The sequence below is a fragment of the Gadus morhua genome, chromosome 12 (assembly GCF_902167405.1).
Source record: "Gadus morhua chromosome 12, gadMor3.0, whole genome shotgun sequence".
Classification (NCBI taxonomy): Eukaryota; Metazoa; Chordata; class Actinopteri; order Gadiformes; family Gadidae; genus Gadus; species Gadus morhua.
Window position 1 is genome coordinate 27,326,323 of NC_044059.1, and position 14,107 is coordinate 27,340,429.

Genomic DNA, 14,107 nt, shown 5'->3' on the forward strand with positions numbered 1-14,107 from the left:
GACGTTGGGCAGTAAACCTCTGTTCTATGGTCCCAAGGTTTGTTTTTTGTTGTGTTTAACTGGACTAGCCTACCTTATCTGCCCCTCTTGGTGTAATTAGGCCTGATGCTACCATGAGCAGTATAAAAGTAGCCTACAGTACTTGCCACAAGGTGGAGCTGTTTATCCACAAGCCGAAGCACATTTTTTGACCAGTATAATTGTCGGCAATCGCTAAATCATTACTCGAGTCTCGATTTAAATCGCAAACCTTTTTGATTTGTTGGCTCAACTTTTGAGTTCACCCATTCGAGCCGAGACACGAGTAGTTTATGGTTTTCTCAGAACGGTGATCATAACTTGTCAACGGTAGTTTACTTGACCTCTATCGATCTTGCCCGATCCTTTCAGGGTATTTCGGAGACTCCAGTCGACAGCCCCAATGTTAAGCCACATGCAATCACAGGTGTTTCCCAAAGTGAAACTCAAAACTAGCTGGGTAGTTCCTTAATGAACACGAGTCGCATCCTACAGTCAGCATCGTCCGATCAGCGCCAAGATGTGCGCTGCAACTTCTCTTGACCTGGCCACTGAAACAGCCACTCGAACGACCCCAGCGCAGCCCTCTCTCTCACCGACTCACCGCTTCTTCTAAAAGCAGCGAGCGTGTTTCAGTGCAGCCTATTCGTTCACACCAGAAGGGGGAGCCTTGTCCACTCATACTTGACAACATGATCCCCAGAGACTCGCGGAAAAAGGGAAGAGTCCGCACCTTTCACCACCACAGGCATCACAACCCCCTGATCAGCTCATCCAGAGAGATGCTGCTGTCAGCCGACGGGGCTCTAAACACAGCAGACGTGGGAGCGAGGACGCGGTTCAGGGGGCAGCTGTAAACCACGACCGGCCACCGGTATGATATTTAACAAAAACGGAGATTGCAGAATGGACCCAAGCAGTTCAGGGAGCCTCTCCTCACTCCTCTCCAAGCAGGAGAAGAAGACAGGTGGAATAGTTGCAGTGGACAACGACCAGGGCCAGGCTGCCCCGCACTCCAATGCCTCCACGATGGACAGACACTTTCCCTCCGTGGGCTCCCCCTCAACACTGGGTCAGGGCTCCGAGGCTCCCGGGGTCACCGGAACACCCACCGAAAAGAAAGAGTCCAGAGTTTCCTTTTCTAACGCTTCCAGTATAAAGGAGGTGACCATGATCCATGAGAACACGTCCAACCAGCGCTCCAGATGTTCTGTGCCCTTTCTGAAGGCAGAGGATGGCTTTCAGATCGCCCCGGACGAAGGGGACTCGGCGGACAACCAGACGTACATGCAGCGACAGTTCAGCTCCATGCTTCAGCCCGGAGTGAACAAGTTCTCTCTCCGGATGTTTGGGAGCCAGAAGGCGGTGGAGAAGGAACAAGAGCGCGTGAAATCGGCCGGTAATTGGATTATCCACCCGTACAGTGACTTCAGGTAGGGGTCAATCAGGCCAACACCGGTGGGTGAACGTGTATACTCCAAAAGCTGTGCGAACGTTAACATGTCGCGAACTATGTTGATGTATTTGAAGGTTAAACATTAGAATGAATCAAAATTCCACACATTTTTTAACTATTATTTAAACCGGATACAACGGGATACACACATGGTGGCTCAGTTGCATGAAGTGGAGAAACTTCAATTTGATTAATTTGCAAACATCTATTTTCTCTAATAATTTGACAAAAAATCGGCCCCCTTCAGATGACTATATAGAAGCGCATAATAATCCGCGGGACAGCAACATGGAGTGACACACGCAGTCCCCATCAACACATCTGGGGTCACGTTAAAGGACAACGTTTTAAAATAGTTTTTTTTGCCTCAAAAAATATTTCTAACTATTCGTTTTGGTTGGGAAGTTTCAAAACACAAAATCGTAAAAAACCAAACGCTTCAGCGGTACCGGAGCAGCTGATCCTTTACTGGTGAGGGCATCTTTGCTTTCATTCCTGACGAACATTCCTGTGGAATCTGTTCCATCACAACTCTCAGCGCTACGGTCAGCTCTCTCGGTGATCACTAAACATCACCAACATATCCATGTGCGCAGTTCAAAGTCAATTTCCCTTGTAGGCTATTTATACAGCCCTAATGCAACTATCCAAAATCAGATTATTTTTGACACGTCATTAAAATATATTATATCAGGGCTTCGATTAATCACTGTTCGGCTAAGCTCTGAAATCAAACAGCCAGTTCATGACTCAGCGACAGACACACCTTTCAGTCCTGCCTTCTGTATGTTTATCCTATACTCTTTGCTGATCAGGCAACCACCAGACCAATACAACTGTATCAGGGGAATGATCCACGATATAAATAGGTTTACTGGCTTTATGCGATGACAAGGAAAATCATGGTTGATGATTCCACATTCATTGTGTCTCTTTGAGATCTGTTCCTCTAGACTGGTCAGTATCAAGGGAATGATCAATGTTCAAAATCGATTTACTGGCTTTATGGGATGATAAGCCCTTTTCGAAAAACTAGTGGCACCTTTACGACTGTATTTGCCATAGTAGGAACTATCCTGGGCATCTTTTAATTACAACGCGTGATTATGCTTGTTATTCCTCACCCCTTTACTTGCCCTGGGAATGGCTTGTCTCTAGGGCAATGCTAGGTGAGAGAGAGAGAGAGAGAGAGAGAGAGAGAGAGAGAGAGAGAGAGAGAGAGAGAGAGAGAGAGAGAGAGAGAGAGAGAGAGAGAGAGAGAGAGAGAGAGAGAGAGAGAGAGAGAGAGGGGGAGGGAGAGAGAGAGAGGGGGGGAGAGAGAGAGAGAGAAAGAGAGGGAGGGAGACGGAGGGAGTGCGAGGGAGAGCGAGAAAGGGGAGGGGGCGAGAGAGAGAGAGAGACAAACCAGGAGAGAGAGAGAGAGAAAAGCATTGTTGATGATGTTCCTTTAAAGTGCCACAAGCATTCTCCTTCTTTGAGTGCTGTTCCTCCCTGTCGGTCTAATATTTGTGTGGGGCCATCAGGGGCCCGTCCAGCGTTCACCTCAGCCCCTGTGTCCGTGCACAAGGCTTCCCCTCTCATCCTCCCTAACATCTCCCCCTGGTCCTCCTCCAACTCCGGCAGGTTCTACTGGGACTTCACCATGCTGCTGTTCATGGTGGGCAACCTGATCATCATCCCGGTGGGCATCACCTTCTTCAAGGACGAGACCACCGCGCCCTGGATCATCTTCAACGTGGTGTCGGACACCTTCTTCCTCGTGGACCTGGTGCTCAACTTCCGCACGGGCATCGTGTTCGAGGACAACACGGAGATCATCCTGGACCCCAAGAAGATCAAGACCAAGTATCTGAAGACCTGGTTCCTGGTGGACTTTGTGTCCTCCATCCCCGTGGATTACATCTTCCTCATCGTGGAGAAGGGCATCGACTCGGAGGTGTACAAGACGGCCCGGGCCCTCCGGATCGTCCGCTTCACCAAGATCCTCAGCCTGCTGCGCCTGCTGCGGCTCTCCCGGCTCATCCGCTACATCCACCAGTGGGAGGAGGTAGGCTCCACCCCCTATAGAACCTCCACCTGTAGGAGGAGGTAGGCTCCACCCCCTAGAGAACATCCACCTGTAGGAGGAGGTAGGCTCCACCCCCTAGAGAACATCCACCTGTAGGAGGAGGTAGGCTCCACCCCCTATTGAACCTCCACCTGTGGGAGGTAGGCTCCACCCCCTATAGAACCTCCACCTGTAGGAGGAGGTAGGCTCCACCCCCTAGAGAACATCCACCTGTAGGAGGAGGTAGGCTCCACCCCCTAGAGAACATCCACCTGTAGGAGGTAGGCTCCACCCCCTATTGAACCTCCACCTGTGGGAGGAGGTAGGCTCCACCCCCTATTGAACCTCCACCAGTGGGAGGAGGTAGGCTTCCCCCCCTATAGAACATCCACCAGTGGGAGGAGGTAGGCTCCACCCCCTATTGAACCTCCACCTGTAGGAGGAGGTAGGCTCCACCCCCTATAGAACATCCACCAGTGGGTGGAGGTAGGCTCCACCCCCTATTGAACCTCCACCTGTAGGAGGAGGTAGGCTCCACCCCCTATTGAACCTCCACCTGTAGGAGGAGGTAGGCTCCACCCCCTATAGAACATCCACCAGTGAGTGGAGGTAGGCTCCACCCCCTATTGAACCTCCACCTGTAGGAGGAGGTAGGCTCCACCCCCTATTGAACCTCCACCTGTAGGAGGAGGTAGGCTCCGGACCTTATAGAACATTTACCAGTCGGCGGCGGTAGGCTCCAGTCCCTGTTCGATACAGTAGGAGGGGAAGTAGGCTCCAGTCCCTGTTCGATACAGTAGGGAGGAGGTAGGCTCCAGTCCCTGTTCGATACAGTAGCAGGGGAGGTAGGCTCCAATCCCTGTTCGATACAGTAGGGAGGAGGTAGGCTCCAGTCCCAGTTAGATAGAGTAGGAGCAGCTAGGCTTCAGTCCCTGTTAGATAGAGTAGGAGTAGCTAGGCTTCAGTTCCTGTTAGATACAGTAGGAGGTAGGATCCAGTCCCTCTTAGATACAGAACATCCAGCAGGTTTAATAGCACTGTAATATATGTCTAGCAAAAATGAAGGGTTTAAAGCAGATCTGATGTGCCCAGTATTATCTATCCATCTATTCCAGGAATGAGGAATACACAGCTTTACAACACTGAGGCGTGTCAGTTCGGTGTGTGTGTGTGTGTGTGTGTGTGTGTGTGTGTGTGTGTGTGTGTGTGTGTGTGTGTGTGTGTGTGTGTGTGTGTGTGTGTGTGTGTGTGTGTGTGTTTGTTTGTGTGTGTGTGTGTGTGTGTGTGACAATACTGTTAGTTGCTGTGAGAATGCTTATAAGCCAACACTGTTATTCCAAACTTTGTCAGCTGTGCTGGAAGTAGACCAGAAGTAATGTGTGTGTGTGTGTGTGTGTGTGTGTGTGTGTGTGTGTGTGTGTGTGTGTGTGTGTGTGTGTGTGTGTGTGTGTGTGTGAGTGTGTGTGTGTGTCTTTGTGTGTACGTGTGAGTGTGTGTACGTGTGTGTGTGGGTGTGCTGTGTGTGTGTGTGTGCGTGCGTGAATTATGTGCCTTCAGACCACATCCCTTGTGTACTGTATGATGGTACTAATTAATAAATAATCACTTTTTGTTCTTCACATGGGAGAGAGAGAGAGAGAGAGAGAGAGAGAGAGAGAGAGAGAGAGAGAGAGAGAGAGAGAGAGAGAGAGAGAGAGAGAGACCTACGTATAAAGCCCTGATATTACAATAGATTAAATATTACAATGGAGAGCCATTCAGTTTGAGTACCTTAATCACCTTTCTGTTATCCTCATCTTATAGGTGAGCAATGCACATGTGTTGATTGTAATGAGGTTGTCACAGAACTTACTTTATAATTCATACAAACGTCTGGTTGTTCTGAATCATTCAAGAAAGCCATAGAGACTCTGCACATGTTTCAGTGGAGTTTCTTCAGGAACAGACAAATATGAGCTGATGGTAGCTCTGTTCTGGTCTGTAGTAGTAATTTCACTATGTTTACGAGCTCCGACTGCATTGTTCCTCCATAGATATGGAGATGTATAAATTAGCATATTTGGCACTGGTTTGGTGTCTGCTTTTTTTAGACCTACATTTGCATATAACTGTACATTGTCCCTCTCACTCTGGCTAGCTTGGATGCACCTGTAATTATCGGTTCAATTGTCTGTGATCACGCGCCAATTGAATCTGCCTGAGCCCCGATCAGCCAAGCCCCCCCCCAGCCCCCCCCCCCCCCCCCTCAGCCCTGGTCCAGGCTGTCTGCTGGCCTCTCTCCTCAGAGCTTAGCCCAGCTCAGCTCAGCCTAACCTGCCCGCCCTCACACTGGATCTTCCCACCCCGACGATAATCTGGGAGACTGACTGCTGCTGAATGTTCAGCAGAGCCCTAATCCAAACATGAGAAGGGTGACTTCAGTATGCAGAGCGCTACTGTGCAGACTCAATGAAGAGAGATGGATAGTATATTTAAAGCATGGGATGGTGTGTGTGTGTGTGTGTGTGTGTGTGTGTGTGTGTGTGTGTGTGTGTGTGTGTGTGTGTGTGTGTGTGTGTGTGTGTGTGTGTGTGTGTGTGTGTGTGTGTGTGTGTGCGTGCGTGCGTGCGTGCGTGCGTGCGCGGGAGTATATGGTGCTGCGTAGCTGTGTTTTTTATTTGTATATCTCTTGAGTACAGCTAACATTCTCGAAGGGGGTTTTAGAGGTACGCGTCTAAAGAATAGATTGATGGCAAATAAAACTGTGTGTGTGTGTGTGTGTGTCTGCCAAGTGTGTGTGTGTGTGTGTTGAGCAAGTATAACATTTAGTAACAACAGCTAACATTTCACAATTTATGTCCATCCCTGCCAGGGGAAGGTGTTTTTCTTGAGCTAAAAATAGCATTTCGTAGAAACTGTATTTTGGCCCGTCACCGAGGGTACTAAACAGACCCCCCCTTCTCCCTCCCCTCCTGTCTGTGGCATAAGACCGCTCTATCAATGGAGGTGATTGGAACCTGCAGTAGATGTGGCAGGCTTTGACCCAGATTGTTCCGGTGACAGTGACACATGCCCAGGTGCTGTTCTGGTGTCGGTGGTTAGGCTGGCTCATTAATCATGAGGATAATGGATCCTAATCACAGGGGCGGGGCGGCACCATTCATATCCTTCTCGTCTGCCCCCCCTTGCCGGGGGGTCAGTCGGCTGGAACGTGCCACTCTCCCCGACAGTCAAATGTACCGGAGAATGTGCACATGGCCATTTCGCCAAAACAACGTGAGCTTTGGCGCTTGTTTCATAGGGAGACAATGGCAGAGAGAGAGAGACCGAGAGAGACAGAGAGAGACAGGCATGGTTGATGAAGATACAGTCCAAGGTAACTGAGAATGGGCACAAAGGCCTTTTCCCTAAAACAACGCGAGCATTGACGCTTGTTTGTTAGGGGAGATGACGCCAAATGGAGGAGCGCTGTTAATGACAGAGCTGAACTGAAAGAATAGGTGAAAACTGAATTGGGTCTACAGGACAGTTCTCTGTATCCTGGGATGTTTGATGGACCAGGTGTGTTTGTGGACGCTTGCCCTCTGATCATTATCAAAACGTTCTCTCAGGCTTTTGTATTTTCAAAGCTAGATTGGTTATTATTAAAAAATGTCACCGTTGAGTTAAGCCATGGAGGGCTTTGCACATCGTGACAGAGCACGAGATGGAAGGCTTGCATTCAATAACAGACTCAGAATTGTTAGATTGCTAATGAATATGATTATGACCGAGAGAGGATGTTTTTCATACCGTTCCTCCAGAGCCAACCAACGCAGTTTTAACTCAGTAAGTCACCTCAGCTCAGTAACCTCTTCATAGAAATGCTTCTTCACAAACTTTGATGGCCAAACTCAGCTTCTCTAAAGCTGCCTCTGGTCTCTAGTGCTGAATAACCGGAGTTAATAATCCTTTAGCAGATGAACAAAAACAAGCCACCCTCAACCCAAACACTGCCCAGAGGAAATAACAACACCAACCTGTAGCAGGCTAATGCTACCCAGAGTTATGGAGTGGGCACAGTAGACTGCTTGTGTGTGTTTGAGTGTGTATGTGTTCGTGTTTAGGTTTGTTTGTGTGTGTGTGTGTGTGCTACGATGTGTGTCTTTGGGTGTGCTTGTGTTACGGTGTGTGTGTGTGTGTGTGTGTGTTTGTGTGTTTTTACATGTTTGTGTGTGTATGGGTTTTTAGGTTTGTGTGTGTGTTGAGGTTTGTGTGTGTGTGTTAAGGTTTGTGTGTGTGTGTGTGTGTGTGTTTGAAGTGTACAGTACACATGTGTGGGTGCGTTTGTGTTTCTACGTTTGCGTATGTGTGTTGAGGTTTGTGTGTGTGTGTGTGTGTGTGTGTGTGTGTTTGAAGTGTACAGTACACATGTGTTTGTGCGTTTGTGTTTCTAGGTTTGTGTGCGTGTGTGTTTGTTAGGGTAGGGTTTGTCGACCTTAAACACGTCTGGGTTTGGGAGAGTTATTGCATTTCCCGTGGTGGGGCTGGTTGCACTTGAAGCGCGGCCACTGTCACACCGACCAGAGGTCCCCAGGAGGAGAGGGCTTTCAGAGGCAGCAGAGCTGGGGGGCAGTGGGCCTGGGGGGGGGGGGGGGGGGGGGGGGGGGCACGGAATGACTCACCCTTCTTGGCTCAGTGAACTCACTGTAAATATGCAAATGTAATCTACTTTTTGGCCCACACACATCATACACACATGTAGACACAAGCACATGAGCAAATTAACGGTAGCAAAACGTGTTATTTTCTCACACCAGCCGGCATACACACATAACATGCACTTAGATGCACATATACACATCCACGTCGTACACACACACACACACACACACACACACACAGGCGCGCACACGCGCACACACACACACACACACACACACACACACACACACACACACACACACACACACACACACTCAGTTCTTCTGGCCCACTTCTCATATGGGACAGTTGTTCGGTCTCAGGTGGGAAATGGGCATTTGTTCACGATTTACAGGAGCATCAAATTGGTAATTTTAACACATGGTAACACACACACACACACGCACACACACACACACACACACACACACACACACACACACACACACACACACACACACACACACACACACACACACACACTACATCTGTTGTACTTTCAGCACATCTGACAAAGCTATGAAAAACATTGCTGCTTATGAAACATTACTGAACTGTACTCACACTCACACACACACACCCACCCACCCACACACACACACGCACACACACATACACACCCACACACACACACACACACACACACACACACACAGACAGTAGCAGTGGGCCTGGCAAACGGCCGGAACAGCCCAGGGGGGCCAGGGGGAAGGCTGTTTAAGCTCCTGACCGCTGCCGCTCCTCTGTAGCTCCGACCTAATGAGATTTGATACACAGCCTCTTCGAGTCACAGCAGAACAGAGTGCCACAGGAGAGCAGTCCATTTTCTATCATTTCTTCTAACAGCAGCTTATAATACTTATAATGTGTGCTGTTTAATGTGTTATGTTCTGTAATGCATGTTTTGTAATGCGGTTGTGTAATTCAATTTTGTTAAATTGTGTTTGCATATTTGCCTTAGTCACAGTTACAGTCTCAACGGGATTAACAAGCCATACATTCATGACACCACCCAGAAGGGCAACAAAAACTCTCTCCTTCCAGGGATAATCAGGTGTGCAAAGGGTGCCATAATAGACATACATGCATACAAACATACAAACAGGCAAACCATTGATGGCAACATGTGAGACTAGCCTCCCTCTCTCCCTGGAGTCCTCCTCCCCCCAACACCTCCTGCCCTCGCCCGTTCTCCTGACTCCCTCCTCCCCTCTGGCGGGCAGATCTTCCACATGACCTACGACCTGGCCAGCGCGGTGATGCGGATCTTCAACCTGATCGGCATGATGCTGCTGCTGTGCCACTGGGACGGCTGCCTCCAGTTCCTGGTGCCCATGCTGCAGGACTTCCCCTCCGACTGCTGGGTGTCCCTCAACAAGATGGTGGTGAGTGGCCGCCACCGTGTGTGTGTGTGTGTGTGTGTGTGTGTGTGTGTGTGTGTGTGTGTGTGTGTGTGTGTGTGTGTGTGTGTGTGTGTGTGTGTGTGTGTGTGTGTGTGTGTGTGTGTGTGTGTGTGCGTGCGTGCGTGCGTGCGTGCGTGCGTGCGTGCGCAAGAGAGAGGGTGTGGGTCAGTACTGGTTCATAAACAGCAATGTTATTCATAGCTTTGTCCGATGTGCTGAAAATAGTGTTTGTGTGTGTCTGTTTGTGTTTCTGTGTTTATATCAAGCTCAACTGATAGAGCAAGGCATTAAGACTTCCTGGGTTAGGCTGTTTGAATCCCACTGCTAAAAATGTACGCATTCAGTTTTTATTTTTCTTGGGATAAAAATTTAAAATATTTGTTGTGTGTGTATCTGTTTTTGGTGTGTGTGGAGCCAAGAGTCACGTGGGTGTCATCTATTTTAATACATATAAATTGGTGTATCTATGAAGCACAAAGTGTTTATCTGGCAATAAGCTCGCAGAACACGAGGCTCTTGCACCTCAACGCCCTGAATAGCATAGCTCACACTTCCCTCAGTCCCCATCTACCACCCTAAAATCCTTCCCCACTCTCTCTCTCTCTCTCTCTCTCTCTCTCTCTCTCTCTCTCTCTCTCTCTCTCTCTCTCTCTCTCTCTCTCTCTCTCTCTCTCTCTCTCTCGCTCCCTCTCTCTTTTTCTTTCACACACACCACAATCATACACACACGTCTGTAAGCAGAAAGCACAGACGTAGGAGGACACAGACACACATGCACACACAGGCATGTGCGTGACGTCTCCATATTGTCGGTGCTGGGACTGCTGGGTGATCTACTGTTCCCTCATCACAGACCACAGGACTCAGAGTCTGCTGCTTGGGCCTGCTTCACCTAGCTGCCTTGGTTCCCTAGTGGCTGTAAGTGCTGGCAAGGTGCTGTCTCTAGGTGAATAAGGCCCAGTTAAACGCGCTTTGAGAAGCTCACCATCAACAAATACACTCAGCATAGAAAGCATTTCCCCCCCCCTTTACGTTTAATGAAACACTTATTTGGTTTTTAGTTCAGCGAGTCTTTAGGGAGTGAGATAGGAAGGTATGGGAGAAAGAGTTGAGGACATGCAGCAAAAAGTCCACAGGCCGGAATCGAACCCTGTAATGAAACCCTTCTACCCGGATTGAACTCTCTTCGTTCCCTCCCTGCGTTCCCTCCGGTCGCCCTCTCCTCCCTGCATCCCTCCGTCCCCTCCCCTCCTGTGTGTTACACGGTGTGTCGTAGTATCGAGTGGCTGGATGCCGTCGAACCCTTGCTCAGGGATGTGGCTGTGGTGGCTGCCTCTCGTCTCTACGGACGTTCTCTAAAGCGGAGAGCCAGCGTTAAAGGATCCCACCCCGGTGACACCGGAGAGCCCACCCAGGGCTGCCCCCTGACCGCAGGCTGCAGAGGCTGCTCTGTCTGCTCTGTTCGAGGGGCCGAACATCCAGTCGGAACCGCTGCCGGTCGACATTATCTGGGCCCGCCACCCCACCACAGAGAGAGAGGAAAGTGATATGCTTTGCCTCTTAGCACACACTCTTTGCACACACGCTTATGTGCCCCCATAGGTTTGTGTGTGTGTGTTTGTGTGTGTGTGTGCTTGCGTTTGTGCATGCGTGTGCAGGTGTGTGTGTGTGTTTGCGTGCATGTTTCCGTGCATAGCAAGGGTGCGTGAGCGTACGGTCTGCATCCTAGTGCATTTGTGTGTTTCTGGGCTTGTGCTCAACAAAGCCTCTTATCGTTTTCAAAAGAGCCAAGTTAGAGGTTTCAAAATACCTGTCAGCTCTCGACGTTGTGACCTTTGCTGTTGAATCACCGAGGAGACACTTTAATCCAACGCGACCCAGTGATTACGGAGCCAGGTAGCTAACAAGGAGGTAGGGCCACCTCACTGGAGGATGCTTACATGTAGTCTTAAAGTACATTAACAAAATGAAACCAAGAGCACAATTGAAGGCACTTTTAATTAGAATCCACCTGCCATTAACAATGAGTGCTGTTTCCTGCCCAAAATAGACAACAGAGTCAAGGGCATAGAACAGGAGACAGTGAGGTTCCAAAGAAAGAACACAGGCTGTGTGCTATCTGGCTGTAGTGTGCGTAAGTCATCATTTTTTTATGCTCGATATTTATTACATTATTGATTACATCCAGAGAGTCGCCACACTGCAGTATCTTAAAGTAGAACTGCTCGTTGTTAATGTGTCTCGGAGTCTTTGCCTCTTGGAGTCTTTCCCATCATAGTGTAGTGATCATATCCGTAGACATACATGGACCATTTGAGCCCTCCAACTTGGCTGTTTTTTGGTGAAGGCAGAAACCTTTGTAAACAGAGTAGATAAATAGATAGATACCTTATTCATTCCCTTGGGGAAATTCAGGTGTCCAGTAGCTCACGAATACAGTCAACGGACGGTACAGTTGACGAACAACAAAATGGACAAACAGTGGTCCAAAGTCAATCAAATAGGTCAATAAAAAGTTAGCAATGCTGCACATAATTTGAATTGATAGAATAACATAATTGAAATAGAAGTGCAAACCATATAGACATGGCCTGAAACTCAAGACATTTTGTTAGGCGACATGTGATTCATCGACCGGTAACTTCAGGTTTGATTGCCATTTGCGTCTCAATCAGGTCGCTTTCCATCTCCATCCCTCAGAGCACTCATCTATCAGACCACAACTTATAAACATTGAAGTGTGCGTCAGTGCAAACGTTGGTATGGAACCACATTGTATCGCTCTGTGAATCATAAATAAAAATCATTATTAAAGCCCACAGACGCTGGCAGCTGTACACGTTTGTAAGACCATAAGTCGGACGCCAATGGAAATACACATTGTCATGTTTCCAAAGGTTGGCGATTGATTGTCAGGGTTTTAGAGGTCAGCTTGGACTCTTTTCTCTAAGCCGGACCACTTATATAACTTCTAACTCCTCTTACATACTGCATTTAATTCATCTGTATTATTTACTGTAGGTCAACATTTACCAAGGTCAATTTGAATTTAAGCTGGCCTTCTCTCGCCATCTCTTTCATCCTCACTTGATCTGCATGCCCTGTGTGTTAGCCAGTGAGGGGTTAGAGGGGACGTCATCTGATACACTAGACTGGCAGTAATCATCCCCTCCAAGGTTCCTGGCCAGAGAGTTGTAATAATGATGCAGGATTCACAATTGCATTTTCCTGTAATGCCTACACATCTGCTTTCACCCGCGCGCACACACACACACACACACACACACACACAGACACACACACACACACACACACACACACACACACACACACACAACCATTACCACACACATACACACAACCATTACCATACACACACACACACACACACACACACACACACACACACACACACACACACACACACACACACACACACACACACACACACACACACACACACACACACACACACACATAGGGATTACCAGTGCTGCAGAACCCCCCCCTGGCTAATAGGGATATCCGACATTTATTTAATTAGCGCAGCTATCTTGCTGGCAGGCTCGCCTGTCACATCGCATGAGGCTAATGAACACTTCTGCTGTCGTGTGTGACTCAAGTGCGTGCGCGGCGGCCGGGAGGGGATCCTGTGATGGAGAGCTCCATCCATTATCAACAACAACGACACACAGTGTGTACAGTAAAGTACACACAGGCTGCCATGTAAGATAAGCACTTTCATCTATTTTTCAGGCCGATGTAGACAGCATCAGTGATGCTCACTCCAGTGTGAGACAGCTGTTTTTTCGAAACACAATTTACAAGTATGTGGTGTGTGTGTTTGTGTATGTTTATGTGTATTATTTATGCTATTTATTTTGTGTTTATTTATGTTCTCGACTTCTCGCCATATGGATGCCCTCGTGCACACAACAAACAAAAGGAGACATGGGTAGGCCTATTCTCTGATCCATTGTGTTAAGCCCTTACAGTATTCGTTGGACTAAAGCATTTCCCTGCATTCCAATAATACATAATACAGTTGTAGATGTAGGACCACTATGTCCTCCACACACACACACACACACACACACACACACACACACACACACACACACACACACACACACACACACACACACACACACACACACACACACACACACACACACACACACACACATTCAAATCCACACCCAGGAAAAGTATATGCATTCCGGTAGCATTCAGGCGCCATGCTCATAATCCATGTCTATAATTTAATATATAATTACGCCAACATGCATAATAAATGGAACACGCTGCATGAGCAGAGTCATCCATAAATTAATTATGTACGCTCAACCCGGTCCTTAACCACAGTCATTTATGATAAACGACAACACATACAATCAACGCCACAACTAATTTCATTTGCTTTCTCTTATTTCTTGTGTTTTGATGGGTTGTACTCCAGCAACACATAAAAACAGGCGGGTCTGTGTTTACCACCCTCACTGCATTCCCTGATATTGTATT

The 14,107-nt window shown here is 48.2% G+C and overlaps 1 protein-coding gene across 1 annotated transcript in view; it reads left to right on the forward strand.

The window, feature by feature from the left end:
• Window positions 1-537: 537 nt before the first annotated feature.
• The window catches only part of hcn2b (hyperpolarization activated cyclic nucleotide-gated potassium channel 2b), a 33,687-nt gene continuing 20,117 nt past the window's right edge, over window positions 538-14,107 (forward strand). The window contains exons 1-3 of the mRNA XM_030373433.1: window positions 538-1,451; window positions 3,098-3,521; window positions 9,407-9,568. Coding sequence (XP_030229293.1) covers window positions 895-1,451; window positions 3,098-3,521; window positions 9,407-9,568 — 1,143 coding nt within the window. The 5' untranslated portion in view covers window positions 538-894. The remainder of the gene's footprint in view (window positions 1,452-3,097; window positions 3,522-9,406; window positions 9,569-14,107) is intronic.